General features: G+C 38.0%; 1 protein-coding gene across 6 annotated transcripts in view; it reads right to left on the bottom strand.

The window, feature by feature from the left end:
- The window catches only part of CDCA2 (cell division cycle associated 2), a 52,895-nt gene that overhangs the window by 13,693 nt on the left and 13,073 nt on the right, over positions 1-26,129 (bottom strand). For 2 of the 6 annotated variants that reach the window (XM_082468851.1, XM_082468850.1), the window contains exons 5-13: positions 22,798-22,948; positions 21,361-21,557; positions 19,495-19,582; positions 14,816-15,024; positions 12,689-12,773; positions 11,981-12,225; positions 7,653-7,731; positions 6,623-6,711; positions 5,176-5,313 (exon numbers count right to left, since the gene is read on the bottom strand). In XM_082468851.1, the coding sequence (XP_082324977.1) occupies positions 5,176-5,313; positions 6,623-6,711; positions 7,653-7,731; positions 11,981-12,225; positions 12,689-12,773; positions 14,816-15,024; positions 19,495-19,582; positions 21,361-21,557; positions 22,798-22,948 (1,281 nt within the window). The remainder of the gene's footprint in view (positions 1-5,175; positions 5,314-6,622; positions 6,712-7,652; positions 7,732-11,980; positions 12,226-12,688; positions 12,774-14,815; positions 15,025-19,494; positions 19,583-21,360; positions 21,558-22,797; positions 22,949-26,129) is intronic. The other 4 variants (XM_082468854.1, XM_082468852.1, XM_082468853.1 and 1 more) reach the window with 4 other exon arrangements.

Genomic DNA, 26,129 nt, shown 5'->3' with positions numbered 1-26,129 from the left:
GAACACAATTTATCCCACACCAGGTAGCTTACAACTTGTTTTTTTTCACTTAACAGTAAATACATCCTAGCATCACTGCATAGCGGTTTGGATCATTTCTCCGCTATTTTCTACATCTACAAAATACTCATCTTGTGAACACACCAGTTTATTCAACCAGTCGTGTGGACATCTGACGGACATTTGGTTTGTTAATCTTTTGCATTACAGAGTGTTGCAGTAACTAACTCTGTACATGTGCCTTTTTGTATTTCTGTCATTAGATCTTTGTGATAGATTCCTAGAAATGGGATTGCTGGGTCAAAGGGTAAATGAAAATATTTAATTTGGCTTGATATTGCCAAATTGCCCTCCACAGAGATTCACGCTACCAGAAAATGTACGAGCGTGCCTATCTCTCCCCAGCCTCGCCAGCAAAGTACGCTGTCAAACTTTTGGATTTTTGCTAATCAAAAATGGTAAGAAACGGTATCTCAATGCATGTTAGACTCGCAGTTCTCTTATGATGAGTGAGTCTGAACATGTTTTCCATGTTTAAGGGCCCTTTCATTTCAATTTTGTGAACAAAAATCTCTTGGAGATTTTGATACGAATTGCAAAAACTTTTTTCCAAGTTTGTCCTTTGTCTTTTAGATTTTCTTACGGAGCTTTTTCCCCATGCATGCTCCATGCTGTTTGGGTCAAATGGAGCAAAATTTACCAATCTTTGACCTCACTGTTTCTGGTTTTTGAGTCATATTTTGTAAACTGTTTCCATTTCTAGGTTATAAAGGAATTCATGCTTATAAATTCTACTGCTACTTCCAAGGTAGCAATTTTATTTTCAAAACTTTTCCAGCTTTATTAAGGTATGATTGACAAATAAAAATTGTATTTATTTAGGTTTCACATGACTTAAGGTGCACATGATTTAATATATGTATACATTACAAAATGATTATCACAGTCAAGTTAATACACACATCCATCACCTCAGAGTTACCAGTTACTGTTTGTGTGTGTGTGTGTGTGTGTGTGGCGAGAATACTTAAGATCCACTCTCTTAGCACATTTCAGCCTATGATACAGTATAGATCTCTGCTGCCCCCTTACCATAAACCATGAGGCTATCGCTTTCTTAAACTAAACCTTCCTCTTCCCTATGTTAGTTTTGCTTCTTCTCTTGGTTACCTTTGAATTTACATTTCTATTTCTTTTTAACAACTTAAAAAAAGTATATCTTGAACCCCTAATTTGCAAGATGATAATTTTAAAAACAGCCATAGTGCTTACTTACTTACCAGGCATTGTTTTAAGCATTTTATATGTATTAAAACTCGTTTAATATTTCCAGTAAGCTTATAGAATAAGTACCATTGCTACCTCCATTTTAAAACCAATAGAGAAATGAAGAATCCTGCCCACCATTTTACTGCTGGAAGTGGCCAAACTAGGAGTTAGACAGGGTGTCTGGCTCCGGCGCCTAAACTTTTTAAACCACCAAACTATTAGTTGTTAATACCCTCGCCTTTCACATGATTAGGTCCCTGTAAACATTTTTCACTGCTCTGCCAAGGACAGAGCTCTGATTCCTTCTCTTTCCTCTGGCGCCCCCTGTAGATGATTCCTAATACTACAAAATATCCTTTTCCTTATACCCCATTGTTGCTTGAAATCACACTTACTAAAGTTTGTTTCATATTCGCTCCAAAACTCCTGCATGCAGACTTTTCTTTGGAATGGTATAGAATGACCTTTCTTTTTCTTCTTTTTTTAAAAAAATTAATTAATTAACTTGGCTGTGTCGGGTCTTAGTTGCAGCACGCGGGATCTTCGTTGCCGCGTGCAGGAACTTTAGTTGCGGCATTCAAACTCTTAGTTGCAGCACGTGGGATCTAGTTCCCTGACCAGGGATGGAACCCGGGCCCCCTGCATTGGGAGCATGGAGTCTTAGCCACTGGACCACCAGGGAAGTCCCTCTTTTTCTTCTCATATGGCACAACTTCCATGTGCTCAATCATAGGTCTTTTTGTTTTTCCCTCCAGAGACCTCCTCCCTGGAGCGCCCTTCTCTTGCTCAAATTTGGCCGGACTGCTCTTCTAGGCTGACTGAACAGCTATAACCAGAGATTTCCGCGGCACTCCTCTCCTGTGCTATTAGACCCACTGTGTCCTGGGTTCTCAAGCTTACTTCCTCATTTTGCTAGAGTGTTATCTCCCTCCAGTAATATTAAAAAACAAAAAAACCAAAAAACACCGGTCTTGAGTGTCTTTCACAGTAACTGAATTTGGCTGGATACAGAATATTGGGCTTAAATTAAGTTTCTTTCGAAGCTTTAAATGTCCTGTTGAATTCTTTCAGCATTCAGACTGCTGTTAAACTTGATACCACTCCGATCCTTGTTTCCTGGTAGGAAAAGTCCACTGTTCTCATTATCCTTATTGTTCAGTTTCACACTGACATGTCGAAGTTGTGGTCTTTTCTCTTGGTCCTAGGCATTCAGTAGGACCTTTCAACTTGAAGGCTCTTCTCTTCAGCTCCAGGAAACCCTCCCTTCTATTCTGATAACTTCTTCCATTCCATTTTCTCGTTCTGAGACTCCTACGAGGTCTCCTAGATTGGTCTTCCATGTCTGTTCTCACTAGTCGGTCGTTCTCGTCCTCCCTTAACTTTCCTTAACTGGATTCTCTAGTCCAACTACCAAATTGTATATATTTTTGCAAATCTTTCTTTCTCTGCTCTTTTTTCATAGCATCCCCCGCTTCTTAGTTTTCTGCAGATAATATTTTCTGAAATCTGAGTGTATCAGAATATTTACTTTCATAAAGTTTCTTTCCATTTTCTGAATAACCTTTCTCTCTGGGGGTCAGTTTTTCAAACTTACTAACATTGGTCTTTGATGCTCTTGGTTCTACTCAGTTATCTGACTCTTACTTAAGAAGATACTGGCTAAACTGGTAATGGGTTTCCTCTGCTTTCCAGCTCAGCCTCTTTCTTGCATGGAAATTCTACCAGGAACTCTGTGCAACGCACGGCAGGGCAGATGGAGAGGGTCAACCGCAGGCTTTGCTTTAGGGAAACGAGCTGGCTGTCCAGACTGTGGGACCTTCCAAATGCCAAAATGAGAACATTCAGGTGTCAACCCCTGTTCTGAGCTTCAGGATGGGAGAGGGGGTGAGGGGCAAACTGGCGCAAATTGTTTCACATACAGGACTTCAATTAATCTGTTTCCACTACCACTTCTCACTCTCAGCACCACTGGACCTGCCAATACTGGGCCCAGAGTTCCTCGGGATTCCCATAAGCAGGCTGGGGCTCCCTCCCTCCCAGCACATTCTGGGCTGTAAATCTTTCCCCCTCTTTTATCTGTCAACCCGCTCCCATCTGCTTGTCTTCCAGAAATTCACTGAAGGCTGTTGTCGGTTGCTGAATACCCCTCCTCACTCCCTTCCTCTTCTCATCGCTATTCTAAGCCTATTCCTTTAATAATAGGATTAAGCCTATCTAAGCCTATCAATTATTTTGACTCAGTGGGGTCCTGGGAGGGGTTGGGGCAAAACTTAATGGTCAACCCTTCTTGAACTTTCTGGCTATTAGTTTCATGTGAAGAAGTAGGTGGACCTTCTTTGTAACAGCATTTTGTAGAGAGTAGGAAGGAACCCAGTCTCTAATGCCATAATCTAAGATGTATGCATATTTTCAACTGACGTGTATTTTTTTTCAGCAAGAGGATCTTTCAAAGGAGTGTGTGACCTAAAGAAGAAACTGAACCAGGACAACATCCGGTTTCTTCCAGCTCTGCCGACTTGGGGATGTTTGTACAGTGTTTAAACCAAGTGAGGCAACACTTTTTGGTTCATGGTTCAGGAGGGAAATTTACTGTTTTGGGTGGGTGTGTGCTGGGGTGATATGGATAAGTTTGGTTTTGGAAATGTTGAGTTTTGAGATGTTTGCAGGGCTGTTTAAGAAAAGATGTCTAGTAGGTAGTTGAACCTATGTTAATAGATGGGAAAGATTTGGGAGTCATCAACCGTGCTGCATATGAAACCACCCAGAAAATAAAGCCATTTCGAAAAAAGATTAGAACTCTGGGTAACATAAACATTTAGGAATGGGCAGAAGAAAACAAACCTTTAACAGAGACCACACAGGACAATTCTCAGTTATGTCAAATGCTGCGAACAAGACCTCTAAGGACGCACTGGATTTTAGTCACTAGGTTATTAAATGCCTTGGAAAAATAATGAAAGTGAAGTAGCAAAGTGGTGGCGAATGAGGCCAGACTTCTAATAGTATCTGAAACAGTGACTCTGTAGCAGCCTCTGTGGGTGTCTCCAGCAGCAGTGTTGGATGGGAAAGGGGATAATGGTGCATTAATCCAGGGTGGGAGCGGAAGGAAAGGGATGAAGACCCAAGATTATGGACAAGAGTGTTGAAAGCAGCTGAGACGGCTTAGGATGAACAAGGAAACACAGGAAGTCAAAGGATCTCTGAAAGCTGAAGAGTTAATATAATACTAGAAGAGGCATGAGTGAGATGGCATGAGAACACTGGATGGATAGGAGGCTGGGGTCGGAGAGTGGGGGGACATATAAATGTGTATTATTAAAACTGGGAAGGTCTTGGATACCAACAAGCTGTAGGGTATGGCAGGGGAGGGTCCAGCTCAGTGAAGCAGAGGGCAACACCAGGACCTGGGTCAAGGTGCTAGATCTGCTATCCACAAAGAGGTGGTGACGTCATGAGCCGGCACAGGCCTCTGAGTGTGGAGGAAGACAGAGCTAGTTTCTAAATTCTTCCTGCAATACGGGGAGGTCATCCAACCAGCCACTGGCAGTAGCAAAGTCAAACAAGAGGCAGATGGCACACGCATCCCTAAGAAATCAGAGGATTCCCCAAAGAGGGTGAGGTTAGATTAGATCAGATTCAAAGATAAGAATCATTTCCACATTTGAGTACCCGTGATTCCCTGTGCTGGGTGTATGTAACCCAATGAAGAAAATGCAAAAATGGCCCTCGGGTAATTCATAATTGAGTATATAATCTCTTATGGCCCTTTCGATTCTATGATAAGATGATTTTAATACTCTTGGTTCAAGGCCAACTAGGAAAAATTTTGTTTCTGTGTTTTCCTAACCATACAACAAAGAAATGCACCACTTCTACTCTTTATTACATCTTTAAACACACACTCACCTGATTCTTTCTAGGAAGTGTTCTGTCTGCGCGCTTGCTTTCTTGAGACTTCCTCCTATTAATTTTCTTTTCTTTACAAGGCTGAGCTTCTGTATTAAATAAGTTGCAAACACTCTCTTCTGAAACACTGATCAACTGCTATAAAGAAAATTAAAAGCAGGGCTACCATAAAACACAGTCAGTTAAATTTTCATGAGTGTCTCTCACATTTCTTTTCCCTTCCCTGCGGATTCTATCATTTTACATCCCATTTCCGCTTAATTCACAAATTCCATTAGAAGTATTTTAACCAAGTCACATTCAAAAGAGGGAAACAGTAATTACTGATTTCTGATCAAACACTGACCTGAAGCATACGCACTCTGTCCAACTATTTTATGGAAGAGAAAAAAAACAACTTAAGAATCGTTGTTTTAGGTGCAAACTATTATATATAGGATGGCTAAACAACAAGGTCCTACTGTATAGCACAGGGAACTATATTCAATATCCTGAGATCAACCATAATGGAAAAGAATATGAAAAAAATATACATATGTATAACTGAATCACTTTGCTGTACCTTGTAAATCAACTATACTTCAATAAAATTTTTGAAAATAAAAAATAAAAATGAATCATTGTCTTATTCATTCATCAAATATTTATTGAACATCTACAATGTAGCACCTAACTACTGATGGGTTATGGGGGGAAAAATCATGAATCGTCAGATTATCTAAGTTTGACTTCTGGGTTTATCATCAACAGGATCAGTGAAAAACAATATCAGTATGCTATATGTTTATGCACTGTGATGCTATAGATAAAAATCCAAGTTCATCTAATTTAATAAAATTGCAAAAGACACGCATTCGATGGGAGTTATGCTCACACTGAAAACAACTGAAGGTAGTTTTTGAAAAAGTTATATTTATGCCATTTTCTGACTGTTAATACATGCGACTCTAGAGAACAAACGTATGGACACCAAGGGGGGAAAGCTGGGGGGTGGTGGTGGGGGGGTGGTGGGATGAACTGGGAGATTGGGATTGACATATATATACTAATATGTATAAAACAGATAACTAATAAGAACCTGCTATATAAAAAAATAAAATTAAATTAAAAAATTAAAAAAAAAATGTGACTCTTCTCCACTTTGCACTTTGATACAACTCATAAAACCACACAGATCCCAAATAAACTTTCTAAACAGATTACCTTCCACATGAACACACACTCTGAAAGCATCTTGTTTATTGTATTTTTCTTCTAACAGAATTAATTAAAATCAAATCAGGAAAACAGCATTACCCTGCCTCACGTGATAGGTAGGATAAGGTATTAGTTCTTAACACATTGATTAAACCAAGATTTAACTGATAAATCATTTGATCATGAAAACAGAAAAAAATCTAGTGCAAGATTTAAAAACAGATACGTTGTGCCAAATACAAACACTTACACTTCTTCTGTTAGAGGTCCGCGTTGCTCTACCAACTTTACAGGAGGCTATTTTCTCGTGGTTATTTGAAGAGGCAAAGGTATCAGTGCCTGATGAGCAAGACACAGCAAAATTAGGGTAGCTAACAAAAAGTTGTAAGATCCATCATCTATTGGACACACTGGATGCTCTTTTGGATACCAATTTTGCTTTTAGTATCTTACCACATCTGAACATAAATATTACCAGGAGAAATAAATTTTGAGATTCAAAAACATTTTTAAAAACATGAAAATACTTTAATTTCACCAAGTTCAAAAAATTTTAATTTGATCACTTTTAACAGTATAAATAAAAGGCAGTATAACCTGTCAAAGAGCATAAGCTTTGGAAGATGACAGGCTATGCTTCCAATTTAGCTCTAACTTAACACTCCATGTCTTGGATTCTGTGCTAATGAGCTTGGTTTGTGTCCTAGAGCCAACAAGATGTGTTGGTGATCCATTAAAGGATTTCGACCAGGGGAGAAACGTGAATAATGGTTCCATTGCAAGTGCTTTGCCCATGACATTTGCTGGCCAAGTCCTGGTTTGTCAGGAAAGCACAGAGAGATCTTTGTTGCCTTGTCATGATCATAAAAAAACACTAGAGACCTCAGAAAGTACATATGCACAAAATGCCATGTTGATGTTGATGAACAATTTTGTGTATTTAAAAATGACCCTTAGGATCCATATCATTTCAATTGTGCAACGTGAGAAGGAGCTTACTGTCAATCCTTAAGTGTTGAGAGGGCAACTCCACTACTTGCAGTGACTTGAAAAACGCGGCTACCCATCGGAGGAAGTTAAATGTGGGTGATTATAAAGTACGGACTTGGAATGGAAAAGGATGGATAAGAGACTTCTTGTAAGCTTTTCTACACGATTTGAGATTTTGAAAAATCAAGTACGATCATAATAAAAATAAAATTTTAAAAATAAGGAGATTTTCATATATACACATATTTAAAATGACATTTAATGATTTTTAGATAAGCCAAAGTTACTACCTGAAAGAGTCTCAGAGATTGAAGACTTACTAAGAGGACTGAGACCTGCAAATGATACCTGAAGAGGTTCTATGTTTTCCTAAACAGAGAAAAAAGTAGAAATTAGATATCTTTAAATCCAGTGGACATAGAAATAATGTGCCCAAAAGAAAATAACACGTATTTATTTTTGTAGGAGGAATTGTAATAAGCATAAAGATGGGAAATAAAAGATTAACCAAAAAAAGTCAGAGCAAAAACAAGATACTGGATATAAAAATAAATGTTTTATAATATTTACCAATCATATTTAAGGAAACCATGCTTACTAACTACAACCCACCAAAATAATAATTTAAAATATAATAATAATTTTTAAAAAGTGAAAGTAGTCATGATGATCCACTAATAAGTTACTTTTTGGTTTATTTAAAATCCCATATCCTAACCCCAATACAGTAAGAAAATTCATTAATAAACACAACCAAACATTACAGTATTATTCAGGAGACCTTAAGGGTAAATATAAATGCAGATGTCAAATATTTTCTTTCCCACAGCCAGTATAATGGTAGCTGTTAATTTTTCATAGATAAAATCTATCAGGTTGAAGAAATTCTTTTTTCTCACCAATCTGCTGAGTTTTTATCCGAAATGAATGCTGGATTTTGTCAAATGCTTTTTCTCCATCTGCTGAGATGACCATAGAGTTTTTCTGTTTTACTCTGTTAATATGGTGAACTCCACATATTGTCTTTCAAATAAACCAACCTTGCATTTTGGGGGTAAAATCTCACTTGGTCATAATGTATTCTCTTTTTATATGTTAGTATGTTTGTGAGGATACTGGACTGTAGTTTTCTTCTCTCATGATGTCTGATTATGGTATCAGGCTACTGCTGACATCGATGAATTGGGAAGCATTCCCAACTCAACTTGTTTGGAAGAATGTATGCAGAATTAGTATTGTATCTTCCTTAAATGTTTGGTAGAATTCATTAGCAAAATCATCTGCACATGCAGTTTTCTTTGTGGGAAGGTTTTAACTACAATTTAAATTTCCTTAGTTGATATAGGGCTAACGAGACCACCTATTTCTTCTTGAGTGAGATTGATAGCTTGTATCTTTCAAGGAATGTAGCTTAAGTTGTTGAATTTATTGGCATAAAATAAAGTTGTTCATAATATTCTTTTATGATCCTTTTAGTATTATTAAGATATGTAATTATGTCACCTCCCTTATTCCTTATATTGCTAATGAGTATCCTCTCCCTTTTTCCTGAACAGTCTGATTAGAAGTTTACTATTATTTTCTGCAGCAAAACCTTCTGATTTCAATGATTTGTCTCTATTGTTTTTCTGTTTTCTATTTCATTGATTTTTACACTTATCTTTATTACTTCCTTTCCTCTTCTTAGTTTGGTTTCAATTTGCTTTTCTTTTTCTAGTTTCTTAAAGTGGAAGCTGAGATCATTAATTGGAGACCTCTATTATTTTCAAACACAGGCTTTAATTTTTAAAAATTTTCCTCGAAGCACTGCTTTTACCTGCATCCCATGCATCTTTTGTTACTTTATAGTGGCTTAGGGTTTACAGTACATATCTTTTAACTTAATTCCACTTTGTTTATAGCCTAAGAACCCCTCCCAACCTTTATGTTAATTTGGTTGTATATTTTATTTACCTAGGTTATAAACCAAACAAAATATTGTTGTTACGCTTGCTTTGAATAATTATCCTTTACAGAGACTAATTAAAAAGAAGTCTGTTACATTTGCCCACATATTTAGCATTTTCAGTGCTCTTCATTCCTCTGTGTAGATGCAGATTTTCATGCAGAACTATTTTCCTTTTGACTAAAGGGCTTCCTTTTCAACACTTCTTCTAATGCTAACCTGTTATGGTAATGAATTATTTCAACTTTTGTTATGTCTGAAAAAGCCTTTATTTCCACCTTTTGTTTTGAAAGATGGTCTCACTGGATAGAGAATTCTAGTTTGACAGGTATTTTTGTTTTTTTGCTCTAAGTAGTTAAATACATCTTTAAAAGATGTTGCTGCACTGTCTTCTGGCTCGCATAGTTTCCAACCAGAAATCTGCTGCCTCTCTTATTTGTTCTTCTTATGTCACGTGTCTTTTTCTCTCTGGCTCCTTTTAGGCCATTCATTGCTGATTTTAAGCTTTGTGTATTTTTCTTTATGTTTCTTGTGCTGGGAATGTGTTGAACTTTAGGATCAATGGGTTAATAATTCTATCAAATTTGGACATTTTTCAGCCACTATTTTGCAAATATTTTTTTCCTGTTCCTTCCAATCTCTCCTCTCCTTTGGGAACCCTAATTACAAGCACTTTATACCACCTGAAGTTGTCCCAGATCATGAATTGTCTGCTCATTCTCGTTCAGTCTTTTTCCTGTGTGTCATTGAGAATAATTTCTATTGCTACATCTTCAAATTCACTAATCTTTTCTCTTGCAGTCTCTAATATGCTATTAACCTCATCCAACATATTTTTATTCCTGGAGATTATAATGTACAGAGTTTGATTTGGGTCTTTTCTTTATCTTCCATGTTCTTAAGAAGCTCAATCTTTTCTCACTTTCTTGAACATATATGAAATATAGTTAAAATAACTCTTTCTATGTCTCTCTAGAAATTCTATCATATGTGTCATTTCTGGGTCTATTTCTATTGATTGATTTTTCTCCTCATTATGGGGCATCTTTTCCTACACACTACTAATTTTTAATTGAATGCCAGACATTTTGAGTTTAACATTATTTGCTGCTAGATTGTTTTGCTTTGGTTTGGTGGGAAGGATAAAACCATTTTATTGAGGGCCTTCAGGGGAGGGTTGAAGGGCTGGGAGGACAATGAGATCTGATGCCTTGACCTCCCTGGGATCTCCCCACCTTCACAGCTGCCAAAAGCAGTTTTGATATTCTTGAGGTTCATTATGCAATGCAGTTACATGGGTATAAGTTAGATCCTTTCAAGACTTGCTTTTAAGCTTTGCCAGGCTTTTAGTTTAATTCTGCTCTATTAATGAAGCAATACTCTTCTGAGTACCTGACACCCTCTGAATTACAAGGTTTTTCTACATGAGTTGGTGGGAACACGATTCCTGCCCTGTGTGAGCTCTAGGCATTTCCCTCTGCTCCATTTGGGCAGTTCCTACCTGGCCTGAGGCAGTTTACTCACAAGGACATGTTGACCAGCACTCAGCTGGAGACTTGACGAGACCCTTTGCAGATCCCCAGAGTTCTCTCTCTCTGCAGGTCTTTTCTCTCTGGTATTTTACCCTGTGAACTCCAGCCTCCTTCACTTTTCCAGACTCCAAATCCATCTTCTCAACTCATGGAGACTGCCAGGCTCCACCAAGGTAACCCCTCCCTGTGCTGCAGCCTGGAAATTCAGCCCAGGCAGTAAGTTGGGGCTCTCGTAAGGCTTACCTCATTTGTTACCCCCCTCAGAGATTAGTGTCTGTGCTTCCGGACAGTCAATGCCGGTGAACCACTGTTTCATATCTTTTTCTCTGGCTTTTTAGTTGTTTCTCATGGGAATGTAAATTAGGCCCCTCTTATTCCATCTTGGCCAAAAGCAGAATATTCTTATTTCAAAGTATAACAGCAAGAGAGAGATTGAATGATGGTCCCAATATAAAAATGGGTAAGTAAAATTAATAGGCGGTTCTCAAGAGAAGAAATTCAAATAGCCTATAAACATGTGAAAATGTTCAAACCTCACCAACAATATTTTCCAGTCATCTTTTTCTCCTATCAAGCTATTTTAAAAAAAGTACCATTAAAACCCAGGGTTTACAAAGGTATAATAAAATAAAATCATTTATAGTGCTGTGAGTTCAAATTAGTACATACTTTGTGAATAATTTAGCAGTATGTATCAAAAAGTTCAAAAAATGTTCATATTCCTTAATCCAGTAATCCCACCTGTAGAAATTTATCTTAGGAGGAAGAACAATCTATATTTATAATATATCAATTCTAAGATTGTTGCTCTTTCACCTTTTAACACCTCTGAAATCTGAGTACATGGTGTGTATCACAGTTTAACTTTCAGCATTTTTTCTTTGTGATAGATAAAACAATGGCACATCTTAACAGTCAATAGCAGTTAGGTTCCAGGAAATATGCTATGTACAAGGAGTCATGGAAGTATTGTTTTTAACAGGAGAAAACTGGTAGTCATCTAGATAGAAAATGCATTAATTTATACCATGACACATTGTTCAGTCCATCTCATGATTTCAAAGCACAATTATTGCTCATGCAAAATAGGTGAGGTCTGATGAAAATATAAACAAGATTGTTCCACAGTTTTCACACTTACAAGATTCTCTCCCTTGTCATCAAAATTTGGTTGAAGTAACCCCTCAGGAGCTGGGGACTGTTCAAGTAGCAGGGGACTGAGGGTACTTAAATCCTTTTTACAAACCGGTGTTTCTCCTTTACGCAACGGAGTGTTTGCTGGCAAAGATTCATCAAATACTTCAGGGCTTAGGTCCTCTCCGAAAGTAACTCTCTTCCTCTTCCTCATATTTAGAGAGTCTGGTACTTTACAATTTTCTTGACCTTCTATAGATAATAAGTGGGAATATATTTAAAGATTAAGCTACATTTCTTATCTAAAAGACATATCCTAGACTCTTTTAACATGCTTGAATCTGGCTATTTGTATAACACAAAACATAGTTTGTAGAGAAAAACAGTTTAAAGGGGAAAAGATAAGCAATATTTCTCATTAAAATATGGTCATGGATTGTAAAGTAAATTCTGCATGCCTGTCTTAAAAGATTACAAAATTGAATATCAATTTCCTTACAAGTTTCACCACTAAGCAAAAAGGGATAGATGACATGGGTAGAACCAATTCTGAAACTTCAACAGAGTCCATCCCTCCCAACTCTTCTTCATTCCCATGTAACTTCAGAAGCATCAGGCATTAGTAGATCATTGAAAATACTACATACTACCTCAGATTTTTTTAATAACAAGCAAATGATATCTTTAGGCTTCAAAATAAATCTGAATTTCTTACCTGCTTTTCGTTCTTTGCAACAGTTTGCAAGATTTAAGATTAAGTTTGGATGAGTCCCACCATCACAGAGGTTGTCACGGCGTTCCTAAATAAAATAAACACTGATGAATGATTTTACGTATATAAATACATACACACAGACACTAAGAAGGACAACTTCCAATTTTTTTCCTGCCAAGGGTAGATACTACATAGTATTGCAGATTACCTTTACTTTCACAGTTGATCTGACTTAAAATATCATGATATTAGCCCACAACGAAAAGCTGGGTTCCCTAGCTATCATAATACTTTAGTAAATAGTTTTAGGCCAAAATTAAAGAACAGAAATCCATAATGTGGGCTAAATTCATTCCCTCATTTTTGACCTGGCAAATGACTTTAAGGAAAATGTGAATGGCCAGAATTACAGTGTACTCTCTGGATGGTGTCAAATGAGGTAGACTATATAAATGGTCTAAAGTATAAGAATTCCACTAAAACAAGAAAAAACCAAATACGTAAATGGCGTAATAGGGTGTTTTGTCTTTTAGACATGGGAACCACACCTTTTATAAGTGTATAAATCTCCAGTCTATGATACTATATTCCTGAGTTAGAACAAGGAAAGAAAGTAGCATTTGTCCTTCTGTGCTTTTCCAGAAGAAGATTATAGAGTAGGCGAGTTGGTGAGGAAGGGACAATGTGAATCCTGAAGAACAGGTAGGGCAAGTCCAAACACAGGGCCACTGGAGCAAAGTGGGCGAAAGCCAGGGCTGTGGGTGGCTGAGAGGCACCTCCAAATCACCATCTGTTTGTCCCGTCTCATCCTAAGCCCTGACCAGCCCTTGTTCTCTAGAGCTGTTCATTTTCTCCAGCACACCCATTGCAAGAGCAGTACCTCCTCTAAGAAACAGTCCTGCTCTGAACAAACCTCCTTCATCAAGCATCTCCTGAGAGTCAGCTTCATTTTCCTAACCAGGAAAACGCTCACATCAATATTTGTGAAATAAGTGAACTTACAAAACAAAGTTCATGTTAACCTTTAGATTTACTTTTCATTACCATGAAAGTTATCCAACAACTCAAACAGAATACACTTGCAAGCTTTGGGCAGCTTAGCAAGAAGACCATTAGTTGTGAAAGTCTTAATATGATTTTAGTGGCAGGACTTGATGTTTCTGCTACATAACACTGTTAATTGATAAGGGTTACACAGATCATTGAGATGCTAAGTCTCTTCTTTGAGGAGAAGATAAAACAAATAAAAGATAAAAATGAGCAGTGCTGTATAGAAACCCAAATCAAGCTCTTTAACCAGAAAAATTGTTAAATCGTTTAAAAATAACAACTGACCATATATCCATGTAGATAGAAGGTAGTCTAGTTCACTTTGGCTTTAAAGACAGATTTATAGGTATAGCTGTATGGTCAAGTACCAAAAAAAAAAAAAAAAAATGTGTACTTCTCATTTGCCAGGCACTGGGGCTAACTGCACATTATTATCCTACTTTATGCTCAAATTACCCCGTAAGGAAGTTACTAATATTGTCCTGTTATAGATAAGGAAACCAGGGTACAAAAAGGTTAACTAATCTGCCTAGTTCTTAAACTTCAGCGTCAGCATATGAAACCAGGCCCTGTGACCCCAGAGCCATCCTGTCAACCTCTCAGAGTGTTCACAGCCTGTCATGGATGTTTAACATCAGATTCGTCTGGGTTCATTTAACAACTTCAAGGCTGAGTTTATGTAAAATGGGGCTAATACCTTCCTTGGATACTGCTGCTGCACGTACGTCACATACCCCAGAACCTTCACTGCAAGTACTCAATAAATGCCACCTAGCTCCCATCAACCTACGCTCTTCTCATACTAGCTCAACTTAAAGATGCACGCCTGTAAGAGGTATCTTGAAGAGCAGATATTTTTGGTGGAAATAATTAACAAACTCACACATTAATAACTTATGAAACTCTTATAAAATATGGCCTACCTATATTAAACTCAACATACTATATTCCACACTGAGTTAAAAAGAAAAAGACATTTCCTGTTAGGCCAGTATTACGTAACATTTCAGAGGTATTTCTTTGAAGCAAAATGAATTTTTATTCAACTTGCTTTAGGAAATGTAGCTCTATACTGACCTGCAGGCTGTCTAGACACAGCTTTGCAGAAGGTTTCTTCAGCACAGAACGAAGTACAAAGGTCTCAGAGGATGTAACGTCCCTCTGGCACAGTGGAGTAACCAGTGACCCGGCTTCAGGAGCCATGTCTATACTCACTTCTGTAAATTTGTCAACTGAAACGGCATCGCTGGATCTTTCGCCCTCTACAGAGTCAGCAACCTGGATTCCTTCAACATAGAGGTGTAAACATGAGAGGTGGCAGACATCTGAGTCAGTCTGTTCTACACCAAAAGTAGTACGTATTTACAAGAGGGATAACAACCTATTCAGAAATTCAACCCTAAGATATCCTGCTTGAGGAGTAGCATCTGGGATTTCACTTGGAGACATAAAACAAAGAGAAGCGGCACTGGCCACAGCTTTTATTTCAAATCTGACTACTGAGGGCAACAGTAAGTAAGGTGCCTTGGCTCCACGGAAATCTAAGAAGGCACCCACAGCTCAGCTATTAACTGTTAATCTGCTTCCACTCACGACACCTACGGTTTGCACCATGAAACTAACTTGAGCCAGACAATGAATCATGACTGATTTTACTGGTGGAGTCAGAGGCATTTTCAGCCTGCAAGGGTAGTGGGAGGGAAAGGACAGAATGCTGAAGAGAACGACTGTCAAATTAAAAAATGAACATATTGTATGTACCCCCAAGCAAGGCAAGGCTCCCCCCTGCAAATTCTCACAAGAGAGCATTCATTGCTCATCAGTGCCTGATGATTGACATTTAACAAATATATACTGGGCGCTTAAGATGTGACAGGCACTTTGCGAGAGATATAAACACCACAGATAAAGCCCCCTTGGCCTCAGAGGACAAATAAACAACATAAAATATAGTAACTGGGGGGCACAGAAGGAAGGAGGTAGCTGTGCCTGTGTAAAAGGGTAGCATGAGAGACCGTGTGATGGGACTGTGATATATCTTGACTGTAGTGTGGTTATGTGAGTCTACACCTCTGATAAAATCATGGAACTAAAATATACACACAAACGTGTGCATGCAAAAGTGGTGAAATCTAACCAAAAAGGTCAGTGGATTGTATCAGTGTTGATTTCCTGGTCATGCACTGTATTACAGCTATGCAAGATGTCACCACTGGGGAAACTGGGGGAAGGGTGGATAGGCTTTCTTCCTATGGATTCATTCTTACACCTGCATGTGAATCTAGTCATCTTAAAATAAAAAGTTAAAGAAATGTATATATAATAACAAGCAGTAACCCATGCCATTAAGGAGAATAATGTAGAGATGGGGTTAGGGTATGGGAGGGGGTGGGGGTGAGTTCAAGGACAGCCTCCCGAGCAGGCATCTGAACACAGTGAGGAAGCGAGCTGCACATGTGTCTAGGGAAGATTATACATATGCTCAAGGCTAAGTGCAAAGACCAGTGACGTATAAGAGGTGGGGCAAGGCCACAGTGACTGGAACAGAGCGAACAAGAAGACAGCTAAGCCACAAGCTCAGAGCCAAGGCTAAGGACCAGGCCAGGTGCGGCCTAGTAGGAAGTGGGTGGACTGGATTCTATCCTGAGTATGCTGGGAGGCCAGTGAGAGATTTTGAGGGGAGTGACACAGTGTGACTTGCATTTTATTTATTTTGTTGTTGTTGTTTTTGTTTGAAGGGTAACAGGTTTTTTTATAGCCGTCAGTATTTAGAAGGGTTACTTTTTTTTTGTCCAGTTTTATTGAGATACAAGGTGTACAACATAATGATTTGACTTACTCGCACCATGAAGTGATGACCACAGTCAGTTTAGTGAATATCCATCACCTCATACAAATACAGCATGAAATAGAAAAATTTTTTTTCCCTTGTGATGAGAACTCCTAGGATTTGCTCTCTTAACACCTTTCATATATAACATACAGCAGTGTTCATTATATTTATCATGTTGTGCATTACATCCCTACTACTTATTTATTTTATAACTGGAAGTCTTTACCTTTTACCTGCCTCCCTCCAATTCCCCCTTCTCCCTTCCCCCCACCCCCGGCCTCTGGTAGCCAGAAATCTGACCTCTTTTTCTATGTGTGTGTTTGTTTTTGAAGTATCCCACTTTATAAGACTTCTTCCCTCTTCCTAAAGGTGCACCATCTGAGATATAATAACCTCTGGGGTGCCACCAGATAACCAGTTTAAAATAAAACACTGGAATCAGCACTAGACTCCTTTAATCAAGGCCCCACCACCTATGGGAGATTTGTCTTTTCTTGTCTTATACAATGTTCCTGCTTAGGGCCTAGAGGGGCGTTAAAATGGGATACGTTGGCCCTCGTTGTGATGTTCCCAAGAAGACAGATTGTACAGGGAGGTGTTAGGTATGATGACAGTTTTTAATGACCATACTTCATACATTCTATAACCACTGTCAAAGAATATGTCACTCCTAAGACAAAGTCCCATGAGAGTAAAGCAAGAGAATTGGTAAGAATTGCTGAAGGCAAAATCATCTTATTTCATCCAGGTAACAAACTCATAACCCTGCTCTCTGCCCCATCTATCCATCCATCCATCTCATGATTAAAATTAAGAAGTCAGAGCAGATGTGCACCACAAGAAATGCTGAAGGAAGTTCTTTTTCAGGTTGAAGGGAAATGATACCAGACAGAAACTTAGATCTTCAGCGAGGAATGAAGAGCACCAGAAATGGTACCTATCTGGGTAACTATAAAAGGCTATTTCCAATATACACATATTTCCCAATACACATGGTTGTTTAAAGCAAAAAAACCTTATCTTGTGGGGTTTAAAATGAATATAAATATAGTATAGATGACATCTGTAGTGTAAAAGGACCATAAAAGACATGGGTGGGAGGAGAGGAAGTAGATCTATACAGTTTGTAAAGTTTCTGTATTCCCCCTGAAGTTGTACATTAACTCTAAGAAGGCTGTGAAAATCTAAGGATGTATATACCACAGTCCTTAGAGTAACCATTAAAACAAAACAAAACAAAACAAAAGATGCAATGAGGTATAGTTTAGAAGGTAATGGATAAATGAATTTCTAAAATTTCAAATAAGCCCAATAGACGAGAGGAGGGAAAACAAAAAATAGAACAGAAAATGTATGAAAGAAATGGCAGATTTAGGGAATTCTCTGGTGGTCCAGTGGTTAGGACTTTGCACTTTCACTGCTGAGGGAGTGGGTTCAATCCCTGGTCAGGGAACGAAGATTCTGCAAGCCGCGTGGATAAAATTTTTTTTTAAATGGCAGATTTAAATAAAACCATTTCAATAATGACTTGAAAGGTTAATGTACCAAATACGCCCATTAAAAGGCAGAAATTCTCAGGACTGACAAAAAAGCAAGGGCCAGCTATACATATACAAGAGTTTTACTTAAAGATAAAGACACAGGTATGTTGAAAGTAAACCTAATACCTTATGGTGACTTCCATTCAATACAAGCATATTGAATGCTGGTCCCTTTTCACATACTTAAAAACCAAAAAAATCACGTGTAGTGTTTTCTCTAACAAAATATACTTGTTAAATGTTTAGAGATCCTATTCTTTCTTTTTATATTGAATATAGTTCCCTGTGCTATACAGTAGGGCCCTGCTGTTTATCTATTTTATATATAGTACTGTGTATCTGTTAATCCCAAGCTCCTAATTTATCCCTCCCCCCACCCTTTTACGCTTTGGTAACCATACATTTGTTTTCTATGACTGTGAATCTGTTTCTTTTTTGTTAATAAGTTCATTTGTATCAGTTTTTTAGATACCACATATAAGTGATATTACATGGTATTTGTCTTTCTCTTTCTGACTTTATGATAATCTCTAGGTCCATCCATGTTGCTGCAAATGGCATTATTTCATTCTTTTTTATGGTTGAGTAATATTTCATTGTATACATATACCACGTCTTTATCCATTCATCTGTTGATGGACATTTAGGTTGCTTCCATGTCTTGGCTATTGTAAATAGTGCTGCTATGAACACTGGGGTGCATGTATCTTTTCAAATTACAGTTTTTGTATTTTCTGGATATATGTCCAGGAGTGCAGTTGCTGGATCATATGGTAGCTCTATTTTTAGTTTTTTAAGGAACCTCCATACTGTTCTCCATAGCTGCACCAATTTACATTCCCACCAACAGTGTTGGAGGGTTCCCTTTTATCCACACCCTCTCCAGCATTTATTGTTTGTAAACTTTTTGATGATGGCCATTCTGACTGGTGTGAGGTGATACCTCATTGTAGTTTTGATTTGCATTTCTCTACTAACTAGCGATGTTGAGCATCTTTTCATGTACCTACTGGCCATCTGTATGTCTTCTTTGGAGAACTGTCTATTTAGGTCTTCTACCCATTTTTTGATAGGGTTGTTGTTTTTTTTTTTGATATTGAGCTGTATGAGCTATTAGTATAATCTTATCCTTTATAATAGATTCTATCAGCTTGGAAATATTTCACTAATTCTTATTGGTAGTAATTCAAAAAAGAAAATGTCATCTCTAACGTAACAAGAATTCTAAAACATTTCTAATATACCATGAGCTCCTAAAATGTAAGGAATGGTTTTAGTTTTCCCAAATGTTAGCACATAGGTAAACCAAGCATAAATGTCTATTGAACAAACATTTCAATGGGTGAATGGGCACATGTACTAAGGAAAAATGAAATACTTACCACTTGAAGCCTCTGTGAGCTCTGAAAGTAGAGGATACTCTCCAACTAAACATCTAGACTGTAGATTTAAACCAGATTCAGAAGATTTCTTGGAGAAAAAAAAGAGTAAAGAAGTATTAAATTTTACTACTTACAGGATTACTGGTATTTTTATAAAGATTTGAGTAAGCATTATAGATTATCTGGAAATCTGATATTAAATCAATCAATCCATCGCCTTCATTATCTAGTTAATTCTTACGGAAGTATATAGGAATCGAACTAAAAACAGAGCATTCATTCTAATTACCTCCAAAACATCCTACCCAACAATTTTCAGTTCCCTAGGAAATGTTGATAGGGCACACTTTTGCTGCCTTATTGTTTGAAGTCTAGAAAACTATGTTAACTGCTTTCTTTTTTTTCTCTTTTTTTTTTTTTTTTTTTTAAAGGCTAGTCAAGTGAAGCAGTGGGAGTGAGGAAGGAACAAAGAAATCTGTAACTGGCTGTGATCAATTAATTGTAAACACCACTGCATTCGGACCAGCCAACGCTTTCTTTAAAGAGGAAATTCTCAAAATAACGAAAAATATAATTACTAATCAAACAACAGAAGGTATCAATAGCTAGAAAAGGAAAACCATCAACGGCCAGGATAGAAAACACACTCATATTAATGTAAAAACCACTTGTAAATCATGGTGTATGGCCAAAAATTAATGGAAGTTCTGATAAGAAAAATTAGGGTCAGATGATGATTTCATATCTATTAGAATAGAGCAGAGGGAGTGGAGATTATAGGCATCTCTGAGATACACATGAAACCCACGGGGGCCCTGATGGTCAACCCTAATGACCATCAACCATTTATTAAGCCAGTCCAGATAAGGTCAACAGGACATGTACTGGATCTACATGACAGAGAAGGTGCAGGAAAAAAGCTTCTACTCTACCGGCATTAGGTGTCTTCTCTCACTACAAAAACAGAAACCTGCTGTATCAAACCAGAACTAAGGGTCGTGCGAGAACTAGATCCCCGTTTACATTTGTGTGAAGGTCAAGGATCTTCAACAGTATGATGATGATTATTATTATATATATATTTTTGGCCGCCCCGTGAAGCACGCTGGATCTTAGTTCCCCAACTAGGGATCGAACCAGCACGCCCTGCAGTGGAAGCGAGGAGTCTTAACCCCCAAGGAAGTCACTTAACGGTATGATTCAGTTCACGTTGGTGATCATCTTTCGATGATGTTGACAGCCTCTAGGTAGTTATAAGCAACAAAAAAATCCCTACAGTTACTTGAACGAAGTGGGGAGAGCAAGGGAGAAATCGCTAAACGGCACCATGCTTTCCAGCTGGTATTAAACCAGTGAGGGGCATCAAGGGAGAAATGCCAGACCCCCAGACCTGAGGGGTACAGCCCAAGTATAATCTTCACCTCATTTACCAGTTCTGTGTAAATTAGGTGCTCATATGTCTGTCTCCCCCAGCAGACAAAGATCTGTTCAAGGGCAGGACCGTGACTTTCTCACCATTGTACCACTGGTACCTACAACAAGACCTCAAAAATAGAAGACCACGGGGCTTCATCTTTTCATAAAGTCTTTTTCATATCAAAAGCAACATGTTAATCAAAACTGTCTCTAATAACCAATAAGCCAACCAACCACAAAAAAAATTTAACAAGCAGGAAATCTCTCTCTCTCTCTCTCTCTCTCTCACACACACACACACACACACACACAATTTAAAACCCAGATAAAATACAGCAATACAATATACATAAGTACTGTAATTGCAAAAGGGCCTTGACAGTCAGTCCTAAAACTGACTAGCCAGAAATCCAAAGCTTCATTTTCCTATGTTTCCAATAAGTGAATTACCTCAGAGAGATTTGCAGAAGTTTCAACAGCACACTGTCTATCTGTATTGGGAAAAGCAGCAACATTGTGTATCTGGAGACCAAAGGCATCAGTTAGATTTCCATCAGAGCTGCTCGGAGAGGATGTTCTCTGTCGCTTGGATGACAAGTTTGCAGGGAACTCACACTGTTGACATTCACCAAGACTCTCCTTTTTGGCTAGGTACACAAAACAAAATAAAAACAAAACAACACAGGCTTCAATATTTTCTTTTACAGCATCATTTGAAAATTGTGTATATCCTAATAATTTTAGTAAAATTTAATGCTTGAGCCTAAATACTTTATCAATGAAAACTCTAGTTGTACATTTTTTATTCAAAAAAGGAAATCTAACTGAAAAGTAAAAGAACATGACTGCTAAAAAGATAAAAATTTAATTATTAGAATTGACTTTTTTCAGACTTTAAGATGTACAAAGATACGTCAAGATACATTTGCATTTTTGATATAGTATCTCATTCTATTTTTAAGTTTAGAATGAAACCTTTTCTTTTGAACATTTTAAAGGATGTGGTTATGTTGTAATATTGGTTCTGCTTTGACTGTGTATGATTTTATGAAAAATACAGCCACAGTTCTTCCTAGGTACAAAAAGGGAATTTGTCTATAGAACTTTAGTAATGATGTAAATAAAATATTTAAAAGCTCAGATAAAAACTGAAGAATAGGTAAGTTACAAATTACAAATAAAAATGAGTACGTCGGAGCAGGTCATGTACTGCAGAGGTAGATGAACTGGATTTGTCTTGAGTAACAATGCCCTGCACCCAAGGAGGTGCTGAAATGTACTTGCAGATAGTTCAAGAAACCAAACAAAACCATTTGGAACCTTAGGGTTATGGTGGTTACAGCAAGACCAAGATTTTGTTTAGTTCTGGTGTTTGCAATGCTTTGTGATTGGAAAATCAAAAGTGACAGAAAAAGATTACCAAATAAATTACAATCTAAAAGTTATGGTAAAGAATATGGCAGGCTATCAAGATGTCAGACTGAATGTATCTGTTTATAATATCAGGGTTGGGAGTTTGGTATTCATGTAAATGCTTGCCAAACTTAATAATAATCCTCTAAAAAATCAAGCTTTGTGCACTCAAATCTACCACATGCCCTATTCTAAAGATGAAATGAGCCCATTGGCTTTGACATTATAACACTTAACACTTAATTGTGGCCACGTGGAAATGTTAAGACATAGGCTCAGGAATGCTTGATATGACGTTTTTTCAAGAGAAACCAGAAATCCAGATTTTTGTGTGAAATGTCCCAAATTTTAAATGGTAGGCCCTATTGAAAAATACAGCTCTACTCAGAAAAGACTGCTTTCACACTGTAGAACTAAATCTTCTTTATACTGAGGATGGTCTGAATAAATACTAAAGCCCTTCTTTCTACTCACTCGAGGCTGTGGTCTTGAACTCTCCTTCCGTCTCTGAGAATTCAGGACAGTCGGTCATCTTCTCGTTTTCCTTTATGGAGTGAAAAGCCGACTGGAAGGCAGATATTTGCTCTCTTAAAGAATGAACATTTCGATACAAAACAGGGCTGCCCTGTTAAAACACAGAAGCACAGGGGACATTATAAATCAAACCAAAGATAGGCTGTTCGAAGAGCAGAGGTAATAAGTTAATAGAGCAGAGCCTCTCCTCCCGTGAATCACACACTCTTAGTCTGAATATTCGGTGTACGGCCATCATCTTCGTTTCTCCTCTCTCCTCCTTAATCTGAGCAAAGGGCAATAGCTACATGGGAAGTATAAATGTGGAGCTATAGGCTGGCCAGTACTGACAATGACAAGCCCATGGACCAGACAGGAGAAACCTGGAGGAGATGGAAAGCACTTTAAAAAGGCACCCAGACAAAACACATCCCAGTTATTTGAGGGCTTAACAATCTTTAAAAGGATTCTTTCTGGGGGCGGGGGGGGGGGAGTGGGAGGGGTGGTTAAGGACCCTCTTTTATAACTGAGAGCCCATAACCTGAGATAGCCTCAGAGAATCAAATGTGAAAGGGAAAGAGGTTCCGCACAAAATGTTTGAGAGGCCAGTTGAAGAGACTATATGGATGTTGAGCTGCACGAGTTGTTTACATCTGTTGGATATTAATCCCTTAAAAAATGGGCAGAAGAACTGAATAGACATTTTTCCAAAGAGGAAATGCAGATGGCCAGTAGGCACATGAAAAGATGCTCAACGTCGCTAATCATCGGGGAAATGCAAATCAAAACCACAATGAGATATCACCTCACAACTGTCAGGATGCTATCACCAAAAAGACCACAAATAGGGACTTCCCTGGTGGTCCAGTGGTTAAGACCCTGGACTTCCAGCACAGGGGGTGCAGGTTCGATCCCTGATCTGGGAACTAAGATCCTACATGCCCTGTGGCATGGACAAAAAAAAAAAAGACCACAAATAACAAACACTGGCGAGGATGTGGAGAAAAGGGAACCCTTGTACACTGCTGATGGGAATGTAAATTGGTGCAGCCACTGTGGAAAACAGTATGGAGGTTTCTCAAAAAACTAAAAACAGAACTACCACATGACCCAGCAATTCCACTCCTGCATATACACCTGAAAAAAACGAAAACACTAATTCGAAAGGATACATGCACCCCCAATGTTCATAGCAGCATTATTTACAATTGCCAAGATATGGAAGCAACCTAAGTGTCCATCAACAGATAAAGAAGATGTGGTTTATGTATACAGTAGAATACTACTCAGCCATAAAAAAGAATGACATTTTGCCATTTGCAGCAACACAGATGGACTTGGAGGGCATTATGCTAAGTGAAATAAGTCAGACAGAGAAAGACAAATACTGTATAATATCACTTATATGTGGAATCTAAACAATAAACTCGTGAATATAACACAAAAGAAACAGACTCACAGATACAGAGAACAAACTAGCTGTTACGGGGCTGGGGTGGGGCAATACAGGGGTGGGGAAATGGGAGGTACAAACTATTGGATGTAAGACACGTTACAAGGATGTATTGTACAAAACAGGGAATATAGCCAATATTTTGTAATAACTAAATGGAGTGTAACCTTTAAAAATTGTATACAAAATAAAAATTAAAATCAGTAGTAAGAATTTTATGTCTGTACAGTTAGCAGAGAGTTTACCCAATAAGAACAACATAAAAAAAAAAGAGAGAGAGAGAGAGAGACAGACTGTATAGAGATCACAAGAAAGCATCAAATCCTGGAGATAGGGCTAAGGAAGAAGGGATAGGAAGAACTTGTCTATTTGGAAATTTTACCAAAGTTTTCCAAAAATATCCTTAGAAAATGATCTGCATGGCACCTTTGTCACATGTAGGTCTCAGCATAACTAGTTCCATCCAACCTAGTCTGTATTCATTTCCATCCAGACACACCCTCTCCCCAGGGGCCAGAACAATATACAGACGTTCGGAAGTAGCTTAGACACCCACCCACATATACCCTCTCCCCTCTGGCGCCCCACCAGCTAAATCTTCCTGATGTCATGGGAGCTTACTTCCTTAGAGCTAAAAGCTAGCCATTCACTGAAACTACAAAGCCAAATAGTTAAAAATGGTCTAAGCACAGGAGCTCTCTGGAGACTCTGCTAACAGGATTTCAACCAAAGAGTCGTCAAATTGGTATTAGCAGGGATAGAAGTGCCAGATAAGTGTAAGCAATATACAATTTAATAGTTCTGTTACCTATAAAATAAATTACTGGTTAGGTTCTCTGGGTTTTTTTCCCCCCCTTTATTATTTAGACTAACATATTTCCACTGATTTGGAGCTTATACCAATTTAAAAAATTATGCTAACAGGCGAAAGTAAAGTAAAAAAATTACCTCCCTTTAAGATATCATATGGAGAAAAATCAGTTAAAACCTTGAAGCCATGTCTGACAGTGAATCTGCTCACACACTGGATTCTATTCCCAATTAAATACCTTCAGAAAGCAAACTCTGTTGCATAATAACACAACATTTAAAATTCAAATATGGTTGATGATGTAAACCTTTACGACATAAACAGCACATAACATTTATAAAAAGCTGGTGGTCAACTCTTACCTAACTGAGATATAGAGAAAGAAAGGGTTTAATCCCAAAGTCATACAATTTACGTTGAATGTACATTGTTTGTACTTATATTTGAACATGGGAGGGTTAGGTTTAATGTGCTAGGAGTTGGGAGCATTTTGAAATACTGCTTTAAACAAATTAAAGGTTCCCCAGTCAAAACTGTTGTTTCTCTGTTTCCTGACGGAGAAAGAGAACAATGCTCATGTACAAAAAATAAAGGAAGCATTCAAAACGGACTGTTTTTCTGATGCTTTTGTCTTAGGAATTACATCGGTCAGTCAGCATTCTTTCCATGTACCAGAAACTATTCAAGGGGCTCAGGATACAGGGGGAAATTACATTCTAGAGTGAAACTCTGAAAACATATTAATATAGTTTCAGGTACAAGAGGTGCATTGAGAAGGTAAAAAAGGAGTGTGATTTAGTAATAACAGTGCTGCTTTACTTGAGTCAGGACAGCGCTCTATCAGGAGTAACATCTGAGTTGGAACTGCAACAGAAAGTGGTAGTTAAGGGAAGATACTGGGGGAGGGAGGCATTCTGCAAGAACAAGGCGGAACAAGAGCAAAGGCCCTGAGATGGAAAGAGGATGCAGCAGAAAGAAGGCCAGCGTGCCCAGAAAATGGCAGGAGATGGGGAGCTGAGAATAGGGGTA

Source organism: Balaenoptera physalus, assembly GCF_965194825.1.
Source record: "Balaenoptera physalus genome assembly, chromosome: 7".
In the NCBI taxonomy this organism is placed as follows: Eukaryota; Metazoa; Chordata; class Mammalia; order Artiodactyla; family Balaenopteridae; genus Balaenoptera; species Balaenoptera physalus.
The sequence above is the reverse complement of the archived record's forward strand: the minus strand, read 5'-3'. Positions and strand labels throughout refer to the sequence as shown.